General features: G+C 36.8%; 1 protein-coding gene across 1 annotated transcript in view; it reads right to left on the reverse strand.

The window, feature by feature from the left end:
• The window catches only part of CRB1 (crumbs 1, cell polarity complex component), a 140,137-nt gene that overhangs the window by 36,058 nt on the left and 82,750 nt on the right, over positions 1–21,329 (reverse strand). The window contains exons 7-9 of the mRNA XM_026087853.1: positions 5,383–6,336; positions 1,283–1,824; positions 754–919 (exon numbers count right to left, since the gene is read on the reverse strand). Coding sequence (XP_025943638.1) covers positions 754–919; positions 1,283–1,824; positions 5,383–6,336 — 1,662 coding nt within the window. The remainder of the gene's footprint in view (positions 1–753; positions 920–1,282; positions 1,825–5,382; positions 6,337–21,329) is intronic.

Consider the following 21,329-nt stretch of genomic DNA (forward strand, 5'->3'; position numbering starts at 1 on the left):
TATTCTAACAGCTTCCATCAGACTTTGTGTGAATTAACCCTCCTTCACAGCATCATTAGGGCTTTCTTTGATAGCAACAAGAAAAAAATGTAGCTTTAAAATCCTTGCTTGCTTTTTAAATTCCACTTCAGTTCAGGGAGGAAAAAGGAAGAAGGAAAGAGAAGGAAAGAGATATGCAGGGTGGCTATTCTTAAGATATTTTTAAGATAGCTAATGGCCATCAATTTTCAAACTAATACTGCTTGCCATGCAGGTGCTTCTTATGAAGATACCAGTTTAATAACTGTACTGCTGGTATTAAGATGCCTAAGACTTTCTTCAAATATATTTAACATTTAAGAAAGTGGAATGATGCAATGTAGCTTGCCTTTTCAGAAGGAGAGAGAACACATTAAGGTTAATCCAAGACTGGATTTCCTTATCTCTTTGCAGTGGAAATATGTGGGATACAGTGGCACTCTAGCAAGGTAGTGATCTACTGCACAACCTTGACAATTTGTGCTGAATAAGTCAAGGGTAAGGGTCCTGTAAACATCAGTGACTGAGTCAGGGCATCTGGCTGAAAATTTCTTTTCTGTTTTTCATAGGGTACGCTATTTTCATTAATATTATTTACAGTACTAATGATATCATTATTATAATATAGAAATAGGATCTGATAGAACTTTAAAGGAGAGAATATTGGGTTTTAAGGATATGTTGATGAAAGTTTCTATTGCACAAAGGTGATAGGAATAACTGAAATATACCTACATTCAAATCCTTGGTGCACCAGCTGGCATTGTGCTTCATGAGGACAGGGCCCAAGTTCACACCACTTAACTTCCTCGCATGCTTTCCCTGCTGTGTTAGGGGGACATGTGCAAGTGAAGTCATCCCAGATTGAATAGCATACGCCACCATTGTGGCAAGGGTTAGACTATAAGGAAAGAGAAGACAACCTAAGTATGAATAAATGTTGGTGGAATCCCCCCTGTAATGATGTGGGACTGCTTGGCAAAAATGATAAAGCTTTAAAGTGCCAGCACCAAGACTGCATAACATGTTTAGTTACTGCTGAGCATCAGTATTTCACCCTTAAAATATTTTCATTTTCCCCTACGCCAGTATATTTTGCTATACTCATCATTTGTAGCACAATTTAACAAAATCTCCTCTTTCTAGCATTTTTGTATATTGTCTTAAGATGTCATTATCATCATATTGTATGGAAACATAAGAAAAAAACTTTAAAAGTCCCCATTATAAGTGTGTCAAAATGCTCTGAAAATTGCGTTCTTACCTTGCAGAGGTTATCACCAGCGCAGCCTTTGGTGACATTGATGAGGGTTCTGTTGATATGAGAATTCAGTGGACTGGCGATAGGGAAGAATTCCAGAGGTTGGTTATTCAGTCTTACATCTTGGATACAGCCTTTGAAATTTATATCAGTTTCTCCATTATCTGGTAGGCCTCCAATGTAAAGAATATCCTTACTTTGGATAGTTAGTACCGGAGTAGAAATAAAGCCTAGGTATTGGAAGGACTGGAATAATTCCATCTTATTTGGTTCTATTTTTAATGATATTAAGTAAAAGTTTCCATCATTCATAGTGTATTTCCCTAATAACTTCATGGCATTTGGAGCTAACACCGTGAGTTTCCCATCTTCCAGGTAGACTCTTATGTATAGACAGGTACTGTTTCTCAAAGCCAGTAACAAGCCAGAAGATTTGCGTGTTCGGACAAACATTGATATATTCATATTTTCATTCTGAGTGGCATCAACAGAAAATGCAGCATACCCTGAGGAGTCTTCATATCCAAACCGGCCTGGAATATACTCTTGGGGTTAGCAATAGGGAAAAAAGGGGGGAAAAAAAAGAAAAGGGGAAAATAAAATGGTTAGGGCTAAATGACAAGGGAGGCAATGGAGTGATCAAATAGCTACTTCTGGTAATAAATATTTATTTCTGATAGTAAGATGTGCTGGTATTTATGGATGAATAAAGATTTGATTCAGCTGCAAATAGCTTCAATTTCAGAATTCCTGTTAGCTTCCATGGCTGTAGCATTAGGCCCATTACAGTACCAGATGTTATATTATTGGACATATTTTTCCCCTTTATCATTCTCTGTGTGATGCTGGGTTTTCAAATGGTTAAGCAAGCACAGATTTATACAGTTTCCTGGACTGGTCATGAGAAAGATCATTTTGAAAAGATCCTAGCTGCTATGATCCTCTGATGATCATGGAAGTTAATATAATTCTAGTATTTCATCTTTTTTTTTTGGCGTTGATTTCAATCATACAAATAGCCTAAAAAATGCTCAGTAAAACCCTCTTGTGTAAAACCTTCAAGCAGTGCACCCATTTTATACTGCATAGGCACTACATTTCTTCAACAGATTTTCTGTTTCTGGGACTTAATATGTGCTAATATATGTCAACTTTTATCCAGTTATGAATCCTGCTCATTCCTGTGTGTGCCCATAATGCTATCGCATCATGGGGGGGGGGGAAATGATCCAGGATCCAGTAAGCCTTTTTGTTTTTATCAATTAAAACGATTAAACCAAAAACATCTGTTTCTCTCCCTTGCTCTTTATTTTCAGTAATGATTTTCAGACTTGTAAGGATACAAAATATGTAGTCCAAACCATATTTTATTCTGATGAATCATCTCATTAAAGCACAACAGTGTTTCTGTTTTTGCATTTTAAGTTTTGTGATCTTGTCCTCAATAGTATAGACTTCCTGCCTAAACACTATCAAGGGCTATTTTTTCATATATCAAATTCATAGAAAGAATAAACCACGTTTAAAAAAAAGAAATGCACCCATAGCTAAACAGTCGGAGTTTCCTTTAGTGCAGTAAAACTCCTGGAGTGGGACCTCATGGTCAAGTTTCTACCTGCAGCACTACTTTTTTCTTTTTTTTTTAAGACTACGTTATCAACACGATGAAAATAGGGGACTGATTATGAAGTGCCTAACAGACCCCTAACAACCGTATGTGTTACTAAGTGGCACAGTAATATTACTTAGTAACAGGAATAAATCCCTTAGTTGCTCCTAAATGGACAATTTCATAAATAAAGTTTGAAATACTTTAATTCTATAAATAAGATTACCTATATTACTTTCTTGATGTGCCTGTAAAAAATCTAGTATGTAGAAATAAATATTTGCTGAAATTAGTGTTTTTAGACATGAAACCTCTTTATGTTACACCTTCTCTGTAAGATGCTACTTGAGACTGAAGCATTTTTCATATGGTTAAAAAGAATGTTTCTTCTTGGATTAGGATTATACTTTTGCATTTCTAGAAGGAAGCATTACTCTTCAAAAAAAAAGATATTTCACATTTACAATTCCTTTGTTATATTTCTTTGTATATATTTTTATATATATTATATACATACATATATATATATAAATATATAAATCATCAATCTGGCCTTCTGTTTGATGAGATGGCTAGCATCACCTTGGTCAATATTAACCTCTTGGGTCACAACATCTGGATGTTGATCAAAATGAGTCAACATCTGTTTGTTATTTTGTGTATGTAGAGAAAATATTGCCTCGTTGTCAATTAAATACTTGGCAGCAACTTTTCTTTAAAAAGACACTAGTATTTCTTATGTTATCCTTTACCACAAGTCTCCCCCACTCTGCCTTTTAAGAAACCTGCCACAGTCTTTTAAATATGGCATATATCTAGAACCTATGTATCAAAATGGCATGGTGCCATGATTTGCAGGGAATATTGTGGTCAGCAGAAAAAAAAAATGCATGCTTTCTAATCATTCTCAACAGTTCTAATGCCAGTATATGCCTCTCCTGGCCCTGACTGGTTTTAATTTCACATCATATAAGCAGGCAAACATATTTACCAGATGTTGTCCTATACTCCAAAGTTGCTTTCCAAACCTTTGGATAAATTACAGCTGAACTTCAAAGAAGTCTGTTACAATTACCTCTCAGACTTTGTCATTTTGCAATAAAAAAAAAAGGTATGTATTTGTCACCGATCATATTGATAACTCTTAAGTATAGCATACAAAATGAAATTGTATTTAAACATTTTGAAAGGTACTTCAAGCTACAGCTTTCTGCAGCCATACATCCAATAAGCCCCTGGGGCCAGTCATTCAGTCGATGTAAATCAATGTAGCTGCACTGGCTTCAATGCACCCATGTCAATTTACACCAGTTTAGAATCTGTCCATTCTAATTTGACCATGGTACTGCTGTTGCACTTCATTTTTTCCAATCCACTTGGCAAATATATATATATATATATATATATATGTTTCTTCCTCCTTAAATGTTCCTCCTTAAAATGATTGAACATGTGTGGATGGTTAGTAACTGGGGCAGGGAGGGAAGCAGAGGAGAGGGCACTGAATGGAAGACTCAGGCAAAACTGCCTGTTTGAAATCCCTAAGGCTTTTGCTGAGGAAGGACTACAGAACTGCTCCACCCCAAAATGCTCCTGAAAGGTGCTGTATTTACAGCTCCACAGGTAAAACACTGTTATTCACACACCAGATGTAGTATACAGGGAGCAGTGCAGGGACCTCATGTTGTCTTTCCACTTTGCCTCAGCCTGCACTTGGAAAGATCATTTGTAGCAGGGAAAGTGCTACAGGCATCTTCAGCTTTTGAATTCCTGGTCATTGCTGCCAGTGAGGCTGTTTTCTGAGATGTGCTCTTGTGCTCACCAAGAAATGGACACATTCCACTCTGGCTGCCAAACCGCTGTCTGCTGATAGCAGCCTTTGTTATTGTCCAGAGCTGCTCTTGAATCAGCTGTAGGGTGACTCCTACATGAATGGGCCCTATTTCCAGTCTCTGAGACCCTGCCTTCTCCCTAGGCTAATCAGATTAAGTTAATAGTATAGGCTAGTTCGTTTTTAAAAATTGGAATCTGCTTTTTTTAACTTGTGGTACTTTTGTTTGCCCTTCATTGCCTTAAATGAGTTTCTTTATAAAAGCCTGGAGAGCTTTGAGGATAAAATTTTCAAAGAATGCTTTGAAAATAAGATTTAAACTTGATTGCTTTCTAAATTTTTACTCTGAGTGCATAACCTCCAATGAACTAAGTTTTCCAGAGTTTATGGAGTGTTAATGCTAAGAAGTTTTAAAAACTGAATGAGCAGAATCCATCAGTTTAGCCTGACTTTTCTGTCTGGCTGAAAAGTAGGCTTCCTAGAAAAGTAACTAGAAAATAATGAACACATGCTACTACTAACCTCTTGTGTTTTCTCACCAGTTGACAATAAGTTTCAGAGATCTTAAGAGCCATGTTGTTTCATCACAGAGGTAAACAGGTTTGTTTATGATTATACTTTCAGCAACCACTTAATATACTAATGCCAACAGCATTAGCTTACCTGTTGAGCAACTTGGCCCTGTGTATGGCCGGTAGCAATCACAATGATAATTCAGCCACAAGTTGATACAGCGTCCCCTATTCTGACAAGGGTGGTTTTCACACCAGTCCTTTTTAGTACATCCTGTCTTGACATTTAAAGATGATTCAGGTGATACATTCTCTGGAGTAATAATATTCAAGTCTATTTCAATGTCCTGAAGACAGCCTACAAATGAAGGTGCAGAATGCATATTATAGATGTTAAGTAGAGAGTTGCTGCTAATGTTCCCCACAGGTAAGCTGCCCAAAAATGTGCTCTGAAATGCAAGCATCACGTGATCATTATCTATCACAGCAGAAGTTTTATTGACACATGATTCTACACAAGAACTGTCATGTAAATTTAGAGTAACAGCTCTTGCCAAGGTTACCTCCACTGAGTGCCATTCTCCATCACTGACATTATGAGAAATACACAAAAGAGCCTGTGGCTGGTTATTGACTTGAATGGATAAGTGTAAGTAGCCATTCCATAACTCCAACTTCACAAATGTATCTTTCTCCCCTCGGTAAAATAAAAAGGCTGTAGATTGCACAGTCTGAAAACTCAGGTTTATATTGTAGAAAGATTCCTTTTTAGGGGGTGTGGGATTCTTCAACCAAAGGAAACTGTTTCCATCAAAAGAAAATGTGGTTATGGTTTCACAGTGTATGCCGGTATATCCAGGTGAGCATATGCAGCTGAATCCATGTTGGCCATTTTTTAAATGTGGGATACATATTCCATTGTTTTGGCATTTTTGATCAGTACAGCCATGGAGAACTTCTGTACAGTTCCAGCCACCATAATAAATCCCTTCTTTGTCTGCAGATGGGCAATGACAAGTATAACTCCCAGGAAAATTTTCACAGATTCCACCATTTTGGCAAGGGTTCATGTAACATTCATTGATGTCTTCATCGCAGTGAATACCTGAAGAATAAATAAAGAATTAGACATTCTGGATTGGACAAGTGGAGCTTAGAATAGCATGTGCTTTTATTAAATGATCTTTAATTAGAGGGGAACATCCTGGTAAAGAGGTGACTGATCCACAAGACTAAAATATGTTAAATATGTGATACATTTTAAGAATACCATTCACAGGCCATGGTTTTCTTGTACCAAGTATCACACAAACACTTCAGTGGTAATCACATTTTGGAGGAAAGAACAAACCAAACAACGGACAGTTTAGAGATGGATAATGGTGCAATGAAATTGAGATCAACATCATCATCCAAAGATGTGATCAAGTAATTGATTTCTACCACAAAATAGGTGGGAAACTGGTATGCTTTGAGAAGAATTATTTATCACATATAAAAAGCCAAGAATTGTTGTTTAATTTGTATTCATACTACAGTATATTGATAAGCTAGAGTATAGACTGCCGGTCTTTCCTTCTCTTTCTCTTTCATCATCATCATTCAATAGGATAAGAAATTGCACAGTAGAGATTCCTGGTTCTGCATGAAACATTTCTGAGCAACAATCTTCAAGTGAGAGCCACAGGGCTACAGGTATTATATCTATATCCTTATCTATAGCTGTATTATAGATCTAGTGGGACAATCTGACAAGCATGTGACCATCCCTGCAAAATTTATGTTGGGGAGCTAGTTATCTGAAGAATGAAATTCACAGAATGAGCAGGGAGCAGCACGATATAACGATAAGAAATCCAAAGGAGAAGAGCTTATCTTGTTGAAGATTTGGGATAAAGTGAGATGCAGTATGTCCACAATGAATGTATAGTTGCCACCTTTCAAGGTTAGGTGCGTACTCTGTTTCTTCACAAATGAAGAACAGATCTCAGTTCTTCCAAAAATAAGGCAGCAGCGATTTTTGTTCTATAAGCCATAATCTCATATAGCTAGGAGCAATCACTTTGAAAGTGGGGAAATATACGTTTAAGCCAACATTCTGTAAATGCAAGCAGGGCCTAAACATTGGGCTTGGGGGCCTGCTTCCTCTTGTAAAAATAATCTGTTTATCCCTCTGCACTATTGTTCATCTATAAAACAATGATTATAGTAACTTTTCCCTTGAGCACTCAAGTAACCAATATACATGAAATGGATCAGGGAAAATCAGTTTCTTATCTCCCTTGGAAGCCTGCAATAGATCCAAATTTTTTTAAAAAAAACTCAAGCAAAGTAAAACTCAATATTTCCACTTCCCCTCATTGTTATTCTAGAGAATAATATGAAATATTTTTTTTAAAAATAATTGCAACGTATCTTCAGCATGTAGTAATTAATAGACACATTTTTGTCCCCCCTCGCAGTAAAATTGCCTTAAGTAGTTCTTCACTAGCTTACCATGTTAGGTGCCTGTAAATTATTTAATGAGGTGTGATGAGACTCTCAGTGTTGCAGCTAGGTACCAGGCACTGCACCTATCTTTACCTACAAATTCATATAGAGCTTTATTTTTATAGCAAAATGCAGTCATTTTTCATGGAAAGTTACAGACTAGTATTCAGCCACAATGAATAGCTTCAAATAGTGATAGAAAAATGTAGTTACTCAGGCTAATTCCTTGCCTGTTGACTTTATTCAATCACAATTGTAACTAGACCCACCTCAGAAAGCGGTAAGTTATAGGAGAAGCRGAAGGGAACTGAGAATTGGTTGAGATTTGTTTTAGAGAAGAAACAGAGTGAAGTGGTCACAGCAAGCCTATAAAAGGCCCTCTTAACAGTGATCCTCCTCATTCATCCTTCTTCAGTTATGGTATGTAGTTTCCACTTGAAACTTCAGATTATCAAATACAGCTAGTGCTATCTCTCTAGTCTGACAGTGGGTTTTACAGCAGAAGTCTCTCTGTTTTCCAGCTAGGCTTATATTTATTCTAGCATGAGATGTCTATGTATACCTTAACGTGTAGTGGCATCTGGCAGAAATATGAATCATTAGGACTGACTTTCTTAAAGTGAAGTGCACTTTCCAAACCTTTACTGACTGGGGGACAGAACAATGTCTGCTTTACTCAGTTTATGGCAATCTCTGTGTTAGTGACTTGTCCTGCTTTTTTATTCTGGAAGTCAATTGGATATATGAAAAGTGAAGTTGCAGTGAGCTCTGTCCTATTTTGGCCAATGTTTTAGTACATCTCCTGCCTGATGTTGCCCACTTTCCTGCCTTTAACATAGAAAACAATGTGTCCATAGGTCTTATATGTGACTCAGTCTTGTGTGTCTGCTATAGAAATATGGATTTCACTGTTTTTTTGTGGCAGAAATAAAAGTGAATGTATGAATACAGTATAGAAGCAGCAGGATCAGGTATGTACTTGCCCAGGTCAAGAGCTATAGCGTCTCAGAAGAGTCAGAATGAACTTAAAGAGTTATAGATTGGAAGCTCTCATTAAACCTTTTGTAGAAAAAAATCAGCCATGTGAATGGCATACTATAGAGTCTCTCTAGATACTTTGTTCCTCCGTTTCCAGTGCTATGCAGTTATTCTGTGCATATTTGTTAGTTTATTATCCAACAGCACCTGTGAGGCATCATCTTCACCTTGTAGTTGGGGTCTGAGTCACACATTGCATTAGTGACTTGCCTCCAGAAAGGATGAAGCAAATGTATAAGCTGAACCCAAGTTTGAGATAATGTTTAGTGTCTGTGTTCTCTACCTCGCTTCCCCTTTCCTTCATGAAATTGTAGTTATTTTTATAGAATAGAAATCAGAAACTCCCTGAGGCATGGATTTACTTTCTGCTGCATTTGGACAATATGCTATCATTTCCACAGCACTTGGCCCTTAGATACAGCATCAGTTACTAAATGCAAAGTCACAGAGCCACTTAAATACGTATCATTTCATAAGTGCTTTGGTGTCTGAATACAAATGTTTATTTTTTAAATAATGTTAATGATATGTTGCAAATAATGACTTTTTGAATATATAAATATACATACATACTATTCTGTAATAAGATTAGCACAAACATAAATATAGGCCACACTAAAAGACAAGTAATAAACCATTTCTTTTTTCATATCAAGGATAAACAAATCAGCTATTCTTACTAGCGGTAGCTGATATTGCTTGTTATTTGCCAGTTGCTGTGCAAGCAAAGACCACTGTCACTCAAGATAAAAGCACTCTAGATAAAATGATTAGTCAATATTTATAGAACTGTATAAGCAATTCAAATAGCTCAGGTTGGAGGAGAAGTTATGTAAAAAAAAAAAAGTGTTCTGAAAGGGTGTAAGACATACCTAAAATAAGTGCAAGTGTGAGAGGGAATATTAGTTTTCTTTTCAGTGGTTATAAGCATTAGCTCAGCTAATAATATTTGTATTAAGTAATATTATTCAGGATTATTTTCTCTTCTAAATGTATTACACACCTATCTAAAATGTCAGATTTCAGAAAAATAATCTGAATATTTTAATTGTATTTCTCTCCATGTTCAATGATTATATTTCCTCTTATGAAGTTTAATTTAAAACAAAGATGAAACAGGCTCCTTTGACTCTCTTTGGCAATACCACTCATATCTTTGTCTCCTTTTGTCACTTAGACATTTTTACTATAGGGTAACTTTTCTCTAACCATTAACCTCATAGTTAAACTATTTGTTTCAAATTTAACAGCAGATGATTTCTGCAGAAATGGAAGGACAAAAGCAATTATTCAAGCATAATTCTGCTAAGCACTGCTAATTTTCGGTTCCATCACGCAGTTAAAAGTATTATCTAAATTACACTTTTTATACCCACCTTTGTTTAGAAATTTGTTTACAACCTTTCACCTTTCCAGTTTCTTGACACCTTATAAACATCATACAAGTACAAGCAAATAGTCTGGATAGATACTACATGTTCAATACCCTTTGAGTGCGCATAATATTTTACAAAAAGAAAATATTTACCTTTAAACATTGTCATTAAAATGATGTGAGCTTGTATCCTAGTTGCAACCATCTTTTTCTGAAGTAAAAAGGATGGTTAGTATTTATGCAGTCCACAAAATAAAGTTTCTGTAAAACTCAAAACAATTCTAGAAACAAGGACTCTTTTCCAGGACTAGCTTGCTCCACTTCTGTACCTGCTGATGTCACCTGATGGTATATTTTGCCCAAGCCAGATCAAGAAGGCTTAAAGTAAGACTCATTAGACTGCTTACGCAGTAGATATGTGTTCTACTTACATTCTTTTTCAGAACATTCTATCCAAGTGTGATCATACTAAACTTTCACTGTGTTTCCACAGTAAACTTTCACTGTGTTTTCATAGAAAGACATATTTTTAGGATCTCTTCAAAACTGATTTGTCACTTTTTATGATTCCTTTTCCTATTACAAGAATGATTTTTTTAAAGGACTGTATTTTCTTTAATTTTCAAAAGGGTTATTAATCCACATCAACTTCTTCACAGTCATTGTCATTCAGAGAAATTGTGTATCTCAATAAGCAGATAGAAAAGACATAAAACTGCTCTCATGTCTTTATTTTTTGAATTATTTTTCCTCTATTGGCTTTCATTGTGCTACTTACTGGAAATTTACTTTTGTAGATTTTTGAGTGTGTTGAAGACAGAAAAAAATCATTTATTGAAACATGTCCTTTTTCTAGCTCCTGAGCAAGAAAGAAGTTTTGATTTAGGCCTAATTTAATGAAAGGAAAATAATTATAGAGTTCAATAGATTGAGGTACTTTTTATTTCTGTGACAATGTAAACAGTGGGACTTTTTTTCTTTTCATTATATTTTATTTACATGATGAATTGCATAAAATTAGATCAATATCTCTTTGTGTAATTAGTGAAATGCGAGAGCAAGAGACCCTTTCCAGGGGCTCGTATTTATACCACCCAGCTGGCATAGGGCAAACTCTCCATTCAGATCTTTGTTTTGTTAGTTTCCCATTTTAAATCCTTGGCAATCCTGAGGTCCTGAAATTTCTCTCAGTCTGTCTTGTATTTCCTCCACATTACATAAATAATTTCATCAGTCACTAAAAGAGAAATTAACTCCATGGTCCAGTAGTCAGGGCTATGTGAGGTCCTTCTCTAATATATTTTTTCTTCTTGATCAGGACAGTAGCTCCACCAAGAGACAGAGCTGCTTCCTAGCTGATGGTCCCCTGCCTGGTCAGGGATCTTGCAAGCAGGGTAGGTCGTGAAGTTCATATCTCTGTTTGGGCAGTCCTGTGTGCTCCTCGGCAACTCTGGATTCTTTCTCAGTTTTCATCCAGAAACTGCATCCTGGCCCTGAGAAATCTTTCCTGACAAAGGTTTAATCAAAGCATGAAAGCTCCCCCCAAAATGTTGATTGTTGTCAAAAAGATGTTTTCCAATTCCTTTTCCTCCCACAACTCATTCATTAATTGGGAAATTCCTGACCTTGTGCCAAATATATTTTTTTAGGTTCACCAAGAGACTCGTACTGATGATACAATTTGGATTCAGTTAATCAGCATTAGCAGACTGTAAAGACAGTCTCACCCTATCAGGATTTGATTCACAATTATGCAATGTGCAGTTGTTCGTATCCTGATGCTCAGAAAACCAGCTTCTTCCAGCCTATGCTACAGACATAGAATGATTATTACTGTAATAAATGCAAATACTGTGGGTTAAGAATGTCAGTCAGACTCTTTGAAAGGTAAGCAAGGTAGCTTTAAACAAAATAGCATTCATGTTGATAAATTAATATGTATTTACTTTCTCACTAGTATTTATCTGATGTCTCATGCTAGAGCTTGAAGTTTAAAATGCATTTTCATTCTGAAAATAATGAAAAGTCGGAAGTTCTCAGTTATCGTCACTCCCTTTACAATAGGACTCTGATAATGGTTCTGAGGTAAGGTTGTGAACATATGTGTTGTCAGCAAGTTGGGGTAGACGTATTATTACAGCTCACTGAAAACAGTTGATGCAGAATCTCTGGGTCACCCTTTTTATCTCTGTTAGTACTGACAAACGTAGGGGAAGTGGCCTTAGCCTTGTCTTGGTCACCACTACCTGAAGTTTTAACAAAAATATAGTAGGAACAGATCAATGAAAAATGTGTTATCTTGCATGAGTGTTCTGAGCAGGGCTACACGTTAAGAACCTTGCATTGAGAGCCAATGTCTCTCTCCCCCAGTATTTGTTAAGGGTGACATCCTCAATTAACTCTACAGTCTATTCTGATAGTGAAGCATCTTCTCTTAAAGTCAGTTTTTGGCTAAGTCATAGATTCTAAGCATCTAACTATAGATAGAGAGAGTCTTCAAGTTTATCAGGAACACATTTGAACATGACATAAGCAACATGGCAATTAGCCTGAAGAAAAAGCAAAGATCCGAATATAAGGCTTTTGCTTGAAGCTAATGGTGTAACGAATTAAATCTGAACATACTCCACATTTGGGAAAGCTCAGATGTGTGGGTCAAACACCTAGTTGAAGAACAATTAGAGTCGTGAGGTCAATCCATGGTAAAGAGAGTACATTCAGACTTCAACTTCTTAAGAGCTCATAGGGGGCTTTTGGTTTGTGCCTAAATAGAGTAGTAGAAAAAGACAAACCAAGAAAAATAGTGGTCTGCTGCTCAATGACGTCAACAGCTATCAATCAATGGCATGAAGATGAAAATGTTTAATACCTGCTTCCTATCAACCTCCGTATCAACATCCGAACAGAAGAGTAGTCCATTTAATAGCAATGATAGAGGGATAAGATCTCCATCTGCAATAAGTGACAGAATGGGTTAGAAGTTACCTGGATTTGACGAACTTCATCCTAGGATATTTGGAGAACTGCTTGAAGCAATCTCAGAACCATTAATGGGTTTTTTGAACAAACCTGACAATTACAAGTGAATTACAGCAAACTCTACTTACTTGTAACTTACTAGACTAAGGTTTTGATACTGCCTTTCAGAACTTTCTCATGTACAGAACAGGGAAGCTGGTCTAAATGAAACCACTATAAAGTGTGTATAAGACTTCTGTAATCCTGCCCAGAAAGTAATTTTCAGTAGTTCACTGTCAGACTGGGAGGCTGTATTGAGTGGAGTTTGGGATTGTCCTAAGTTTGTTCTATGCAGTGCTTTCATTAAAGCCGTAGATGATGGAATCAAAAGTATGCTTATTAAGTTGTCCGAATATGTAGAGTTAAGAGAAAATTTGAGTACATTAAAGAACAAGATTAGCTTTACAGCTGATCTTGAGAATTTGGAGAAATGGTGTGAAAAACACTGGATTAAATTCAGCAAGGACTAGTTCAGTTTCTATGGTCTTACGCCAGTAATTGGTAATAAACAGTAATCAGATGGAATGTTTCTACTTTACACATCCTCGGTCACACCTAAGCAGGAATACCAGTCCGGTTTTAGGTCTGCATTGCAGGGAAGATCTGGATCAACTGGAGAGAATTCAGAGAAGAGTGATGAATAATCACAGGTCTAGAAAATATGACTTGTGAGAAAGGACTAAAAAGGGGCTGTTTATTCTAAAGACAAGAAGAGGAAAGGGAACATAACAGTCTTTTAGTACATAAAAGAGGACAGACTCTGAGACCATAGTAGACAAGTGAAGAAGTCATTGCTTTGAGCTGCTCCATTTAAGATTCACGTCAGGCTTTAGGAAAACATTTCTAATGATGATGCAGTAACAAAGTACTGGTATAAGATATCCTCCAGTAGCTGTAGAATCTATTTTGGGTCCTTAAGAATAGGCTAGAGACCAAAGCGCATGGTGTGACACAGGTCAGCTGATTCTACAGTAGGCACAGGGACAGGCCAAATGATGTCTGTCCCTTCCAATTCTATTTTTTCTATGATTCTGTGATTTCCTAGAATAGAATAATTCCCAGCATGAGTTGTAGATGTGTAAAACTATGCATATGTATATATATAGTGTGTGTGTATATATATATATATACACACACACTGTGTACTGTATATATGTGTATGTGTTTTTGCAGAAACACAAACACATATAGATATAAAATGCGAGTAGGAGTTAACCTTGGACAAAATTTAATTGTAGCATGCTCTTTAGAATATACTTTGTGGATGAGGGAGAGAGTTTGCAAAAATGCTTTCTCCACCTATCTTTTACAGTTTTTGGAAATGTCTGTTACAAAATGCTACCTCAGTCAGAAACAAGTTTTCTTCAAGGCACTCATTAATCCTGAGGCCAGTGGAAAGATCTGGCAGAGCATATATTCTTCAGGACTCCAGATCTTAGCAGATAATCATGAAAATTCTAACTTTGCCACATCTGTGCTGATAATTACAAAGAGATAATTACTCTTTGCTGGAAGGAGGAAATGCATGTTCATGAGTGAGTAAGCGCAAGGAAATAAATTGACTATCTTTATGTCATTGTAATTAAAACTCATGCTGCTGGGTATAAATCAGTTGTCATGAAGGTCAGGAAGGAGGCTCTACTCTTCTGTATATCAGTGTAGAGCAAGTGAGAGGTATTTAAAAGGATTTTTTCTATTTTCTTTCAGTAAAGAACTGGCCTATATTGGACACTGAACTTAATGTGACCAGTGATCTGATGGGGTATGGCAATTTTTGTTGGTACCTTAGCAAGTAAAAACTCATGTAAAATGAAGGACAGAATACAGAGCAGAGCTGGAGCACATGGCAAGTTGGATACAGTTTAAAATAGCAGAATAATAAGCATTTACTTACATTAGGATAGTTTGCACATGATACCTTTCACATAGAAATCTAATTTTGTAAAGCTGTAAGACCTTGCTATTCATTGCTTTATTGCAGACAAATTCATTATTCTGCTATTTTTCCTCTTGCCATTTGAAATGTACATATTAAGTTAATACTGGTTAGGAAAAAATATATATAAATAGAGTTCAGCGACTTGGCTTAATCATTAAATATGTCACTCTTTCTGAGGAATATGGAATTCATAATGTGCTACATTCACTATGGTATGCTGTAACTCAATCTTTTTAAATTTTGCTGGCCTGAACCTTCATAGACTAGTTTGGATTTTCAGTAAAAATGGATTTTTTTTAAAGCAGTGAAAAAAAAAAAGCCCAATCCCTTAATCTCTTACATCATTAAACGTTTTTTGAGGGCAAAAGTACTTGGAAATTTTTTCCACTTGTTTCACATGTTTTGTCACACCTTGAAGAGTGTTCATTTGAAAGGGAATAAATATATGTACATGCTGTAGGTGATTAGTTGTTTAGTGAGAGTTGGTGTGTTTATTTTATTTTATAAATATTGGAAACAGCCGACTGATTTAAGCATTGGCTTCAGCTTCCGTGTAGATCAGCCAGCCTTTTTCATGAGGGTGCCTTGCAAAGCATAAGTATTCCTTACGCAAGGTTCTGTGAATGGCACAGCCAGAGGTCAGAAACATATAGCCTGTGAATGGCATGGGGCCATGTCCTAGAAGGGCAGCATGGCAAAACTGTTGCTTGTAGTCTACACCTTCATCCCATATTTTGATTAACACAGCCAGCCATGTGGATCCAATTGTAGGATTAAGGCCTGAATCTGGAGTAAAGAGAAACTCGGTGAAGAAATATGTCCCCTCATGGCACTCATTTTCCTTTCATTTCCCTACTCCTGGAGTCAGCTTTATATATAGGTAAAACAGCAGCTGCTGTTGTGGTTGGCTGGTGGGGGTAAGAAAATCAAACAATGGCAGCATAGTTTTCCCAGGCAGCATCCTCCCTGAGGGGGCTTTCTGCCTGCACTAACATACGTGTATGTAGCTATGGCCATATCGTTGATCTACGCTAGGAAGTGTCAATGAGAGGAAGGAGAGCTGTGAGAGAGAGAACACAAGTACAGGGTGGGATAGATTAAAGTGAAGAAAGATGACATTAAAAGAAGACTGATTAAAGTGGAGAAAGGTGATTTATGGAGGTGAGAAAGATACTGAGATACTTGCATTGGTATTTGGGGACAGCATTCTTGCTGGAAACGGAAGCATGCACAGGCAGGTAGTAAGAGGAATGAGTGTGTATGTGAATACATATAAGCATATAAAGGAAATGTGAGGGAATGCTTAGAAAGACTGCTAGACAGAGATAAGGTCTATACAAAGGTCTGAGCTAACACTGAGTGGAGGCAGGAGACCACAGAAGTGATGCCAAAGACAGAAGAATTAGAAAAAAGGAAGTCTTTGAATTTGTGTAATGAAATAGAGATAGCTTTATGAGATGAAGCAGAGAAGTCAATTCACAAAATGTAGAGAAGAAATAAGATAGAATCATAGAAGAATTTAGATTGGAAGGGACCTTTGAAGGTCATCTGGTCCAACCCTTCACTCAAAGCAAGGTAAACGTTGAAGTTAGATCAGGTGGATCAGGACCTTGTACACAGAAGAAATTGGAATGATTTCAGTGAATTTAATGAATTTATACCTGATTATAGACTAGATATGTGGAAGCTAAAGAAATATATTTCATTTTCTACTTTCAGTAGGTTCCTATTTTTGTGTTCCTGACTTAAAGTTGCAAAAAGACTATATAAAATTCAGGTATTTTTTATGTTTCACCTTTCAGGAAAGCCTGGTAAGACTGCTGAATTCAGAGCATTAATGATCTGATTTGCATTTTTTGTAGATTTATGAACTTGTACATACAGACATTGTGTGTGCATTTGAACTGAAGTGTATCCAGAGGGATCTTAAAACAATCAATACCTTTGAGTGCTTTAATTAGATCATACAAGGTCACGTTTCATTGACTTGAAAATCTGTTTGGAGCATATTATTCACTTTGGAATTGTAAAACAAATTAATTTTCAGTCCTACAAACACTTAAGGGCTTTTAAAGAGTGCTTACTGTTGATGAACACATCTATTGAGAAATGTATGCTGCTTCTAGTCTCCCCTAAAAGGGATTTTCTACCTTGTCTCTTGTTGGCTGTTTCCTGTTTTTTTAACTGAAGTAGGCAAGTACAGTCACTGTGCTGTCTAGTGTGAAATGGTCTCTGCCCAGGGAAACAGTGCTTTGAAAATATTTCAGTGATTTGCAAGATTTTTCATTTTGTTAAAACCAATGTGAGTCCATGCAACATATAAAAGTGACTATATTTACATAACTTCATTGTCAGTCCATATTAAAACTTAGCAAAAAAGCCAATAGGCTAGAAAATCATAGTTTTAATAGGGCATATAGAACTTATCTGAGAATGGAGTTCTGAGAATTGAAAAATATAAAATACATATGTGTGAACATACATAGCATGTGCATACTGTGGGTATTTTAAACTGGTATAAATAGCATGAATATGATCTGTATTTATGCTGGGTAAAATTATGTTCCTCTGTACACATAGTTAAAATTTGTTTTATTATCAATATAAATACAGAAAAATAAGTCCCTTTCCCCAAACTATCCATTTCTACATTTTTTACAGGGCAATTACTCTACCTGATGTATGTTTTCTTTACTGATGTAAATAGCTGTGATATGTTATAGATCAGGAACAGAAGATCATGGACTGTGGTCTTTAGAACAAATTCAATATCGATGTGAATGGTAGACCATCATACCTCTTTTGCCTTCAATAGTAGCGTTAATTTCTCTCATTCCCTTCAATGTTAGTTCTTGTGCAGTGTGAAAACTCATCCAAAAGTTAGGTTTGTTTATCCAAGATTTCATATGCCTAACAAAGCTTGAAAAGAGGAAGTGTGACTGCAGCATATGCAGGCAAACCCAAGCAAGCTTCACGCTTGCTAGGTCACATAACAATCCCAGTGACAATGTGATAGCATGGACTTCAGCTGAGATTATACATGCACGCCATGGACTTCTGGCTGTGTTGTTTGGGGATTACCTGGGTCATATGAGGGGTATATGATTTAGCTGGGTTAAATCTAGCTTTTGTACATCTTACGTATTACAATTACACTTCCTACTGCTGTGCAGACGTATCCATAGTACAGCATTTAAATAGTTTTCTCTATTTGTTACTATAGCCAGAGATTGAACCTTATATTCTGACCTCACATACAGGCCTTATAATAAGGATTCCTAACCCTCTTTGTTAAGAAAAAACAGTGCCTACATTACAGAGACTACAGCCATAATAATATTGATCTTTATGATTCTCTAATAGTATCATAGTTGTTAACGCAGCCAAACTCTAAGAATTATAGCTGTGGGAGAGCAATCTGAATCACATCCACTGAATCTATTTCTAGCAGTTAATTATCAGCACAAATTATCCATCTTTGCTAGACTTTTTTCCTCTGTCTGAGACTGTTTGTCTTCTGAAGTGCAAAGTTCAGTGTCAGCAAGGGAAAGAGCATGCTTTCCTTAATCCATTTCTCCCTAAACAGTCCATGAAAGTTCTTGTCCAAGTTCATTTAAATTTTTTTTAAAAAGGGATCAGCACTCAGATGGTCAGTAAAAGGCTATCTTAACTTCTTTGAACTTCTCCTTATACCTGAAAAAATCAGTCAGGGTATGTAAACAGAAACAGGTTGTGCCTCCTTATAGTCACCTTAGTATTTATTTCAAACAGTTCAAATGAGCAGACATAAAAATAATAATTTTTATCACTTCTGTTCCTCCTACTAGCAAACACTGGGTAATTAAGAGCTAGATGCTACAGGGAACAATTCATGTAAAAGAGCTTTTATGTAGCACATAAAATTAATTTTGGTGCTCACGTTATCAGCTTATTTTTATTATTTAGTGTCCAAACATACATTTTGTGTTCCTGACAAGACCTTAGACCTGGGACTCATCAGTGATAATTAATTGTCAGCAAAGTATAAACCTCCTGAGTCCAATTCAAGAAAAGCATTAAAGTGATCAGTTTTTTGTTGATGGTGGATTAAAATTGGAATTTTATACAATTATACATGTAGGTATACAAAATTGGAAAGAGTGATGGTACACCAGATGGTTGTACTTTCATTCAGGGGGACCTTGCCAGGCTAGAGAAAGGGGCAATATTCAGGAACCTCATGAAGTGCAACAAAGGGAAATGCAAAGTCCTGCCCCTGAAGAGGAGTAGCTCCCCAGGCACCAGTACAGGCCGACTGGCTGGAAAGTAGCTTTTCAGTAAAAGACCTGGTGGACAACAGGCTGAACATGGGTCAGCAATGTGCCTTGCAGCAAAGGCAGCCAACAGCATCCTGAGCTGCATTAGGCAGAGCGTTGCCAGCAAGTCAAGGGGGGGTGATCCTTCCCCTTTACTCAGCACTCGTGAGGCCACATCTGGAGTGCAGGATCCAGTGCTGGTCTCCCCAGTAGCCCAGTAGACATGGACAAACTGGTCCAGCAAAGGGCCACAAAGATGATTAAGGGATTGGAGCATCTCTTGTAAGAGGAGAGGCTGAGAGAGCTGTAGCTGTTTAGCCTGGAGAAGAGAAGGCTTGGGGGGGATCTTATCATTGTATATAAACACATGATGGGGGGCAGTAAAGAAGACAAAGCCAGACTCTTTTAAGCGGTATCCAGTAAAAGGACAAGAGGCAGTGGGCACAAACTGAAATACAGGATATTCCATTTAAACGTAAGGAAAAACTTCTTCAGTGTGAGGGTGGTTGAACACTGGAACAGGTTGTCCCAAGAGGTTGTGGAGTCTCCACCCTTGGAGATATTCAAAACTTGACTGGACACGGTCTTGAGCAATCTGCTCTAGTTGACCTAGCTTTGAGCAAAAGGGTTGGACTAAATGATCTCTAGAGGTATCACCCAATCTCAATGATGCCATGATTCTGTGATATAAATATATATATACACATAGAAAGCTATGTGCTTAAGAAAGGATGGCGTTACTGGTCCACACCTTTATTGAGGGGAGTTGAAAGGAAAGTAAATTTTAAAGGCAGGAAGTAAGCTTTTCAAAGCAAAAACCAGTTCACCTGTTCCTTCCCCTTGAAGAAGTTTATTTTGCCTGATCTTGCTAACATGATTCCTTTCATGTATACAATTCTACTTAAGACCTGACCACATAAGCATGAGGCCCAGCTTTAGTGATATCCTGCTTTTAAATTTAAAATACTGTATGTTGTTAAATAATCCTTTATAACAGGTACAGATGGGAAATCTGAGACATGGCTGTGCTGTAAAAGTTAAGAGTATGTGGATTTTTTTAATGCCTTCACCCAGTATATCGCAAGTGTTAATCCAAGAAGATTTAGAAGATTACTTGTGCATGACAGCCTTGAGGATTTCCATCATTGTGATCTTCCTTCCAACTCTTTTTTTGAAGAGCGTAATGACCTATGACAACTAAGCTTTATTCTCTGTGGAGTCTGACATTGCTTCTGTTTAATGGATCAGACAGTTTGTGATACATCAGTACAAGACACTTTCTTCCCCACATCAGCCTAGGGTACCTCTCCAATATTTCCCATCTGTGCTGACCTGTGCGATCAAGAGGTCATGTCCTGAAGTCAAACCCAGAATCGAAACACTCACTTCTACCATGGGCCAGATTATTAATGTAACCCATTTAATTTACATCAAGCTGGAACTTGACATTCAATTTCTCAGTCAAGAAGCAATTATTTTTAAAGGAACATGCCAACAATTTTGCTTGGCTTAGAATAGTGAAAGTTCAAAAGGGTAAAAAACATTTCACACCATAAATAAAAAATTGATTATACTTGAAAACAAAGTTTGTAATTACTACTGACATTTCTGAGCCTAGATGAGGTGCCTTTTATGTTTTAAAAACTCATGCCATTTATGCCACTGGCATTATGGGAACCTTATGTAAGGATCTAAACTAGTCCTTTGCTGGTAGTTCAAGGATCAAGAGGAAAACATGAATATTTTGCATAACACTTGAGTAAAACACATATTTTGTTGAGTGTAGGTGCAGAATTCATTGTGTGTGCTTAGGCCTTAGCAGGACAGGAATTTTGCTGCCTCCTTCCACCCAAATTACTTCATCAGCAAGACCACTCGCACAATCAGCAGAAGCCAATACTTTGGGATAGAAAGATTATGTTTTTTTCTTGTATGAAAGCCAA

Source organism: Apteryx rowi, unplaced genomic scaffold (genome assembly GCF_003343035.1).
Source record: "Apteryx rowi isolate R43461 unplaced genomic scaffold, aptRow1 scaffold_74, whole genome shotgun sequence".
NCBI lineage: Eukaryota > Metazoa > Chordata > Aves > Apterygiformes > Apterygidae > Apteryx > Apteryx rowi.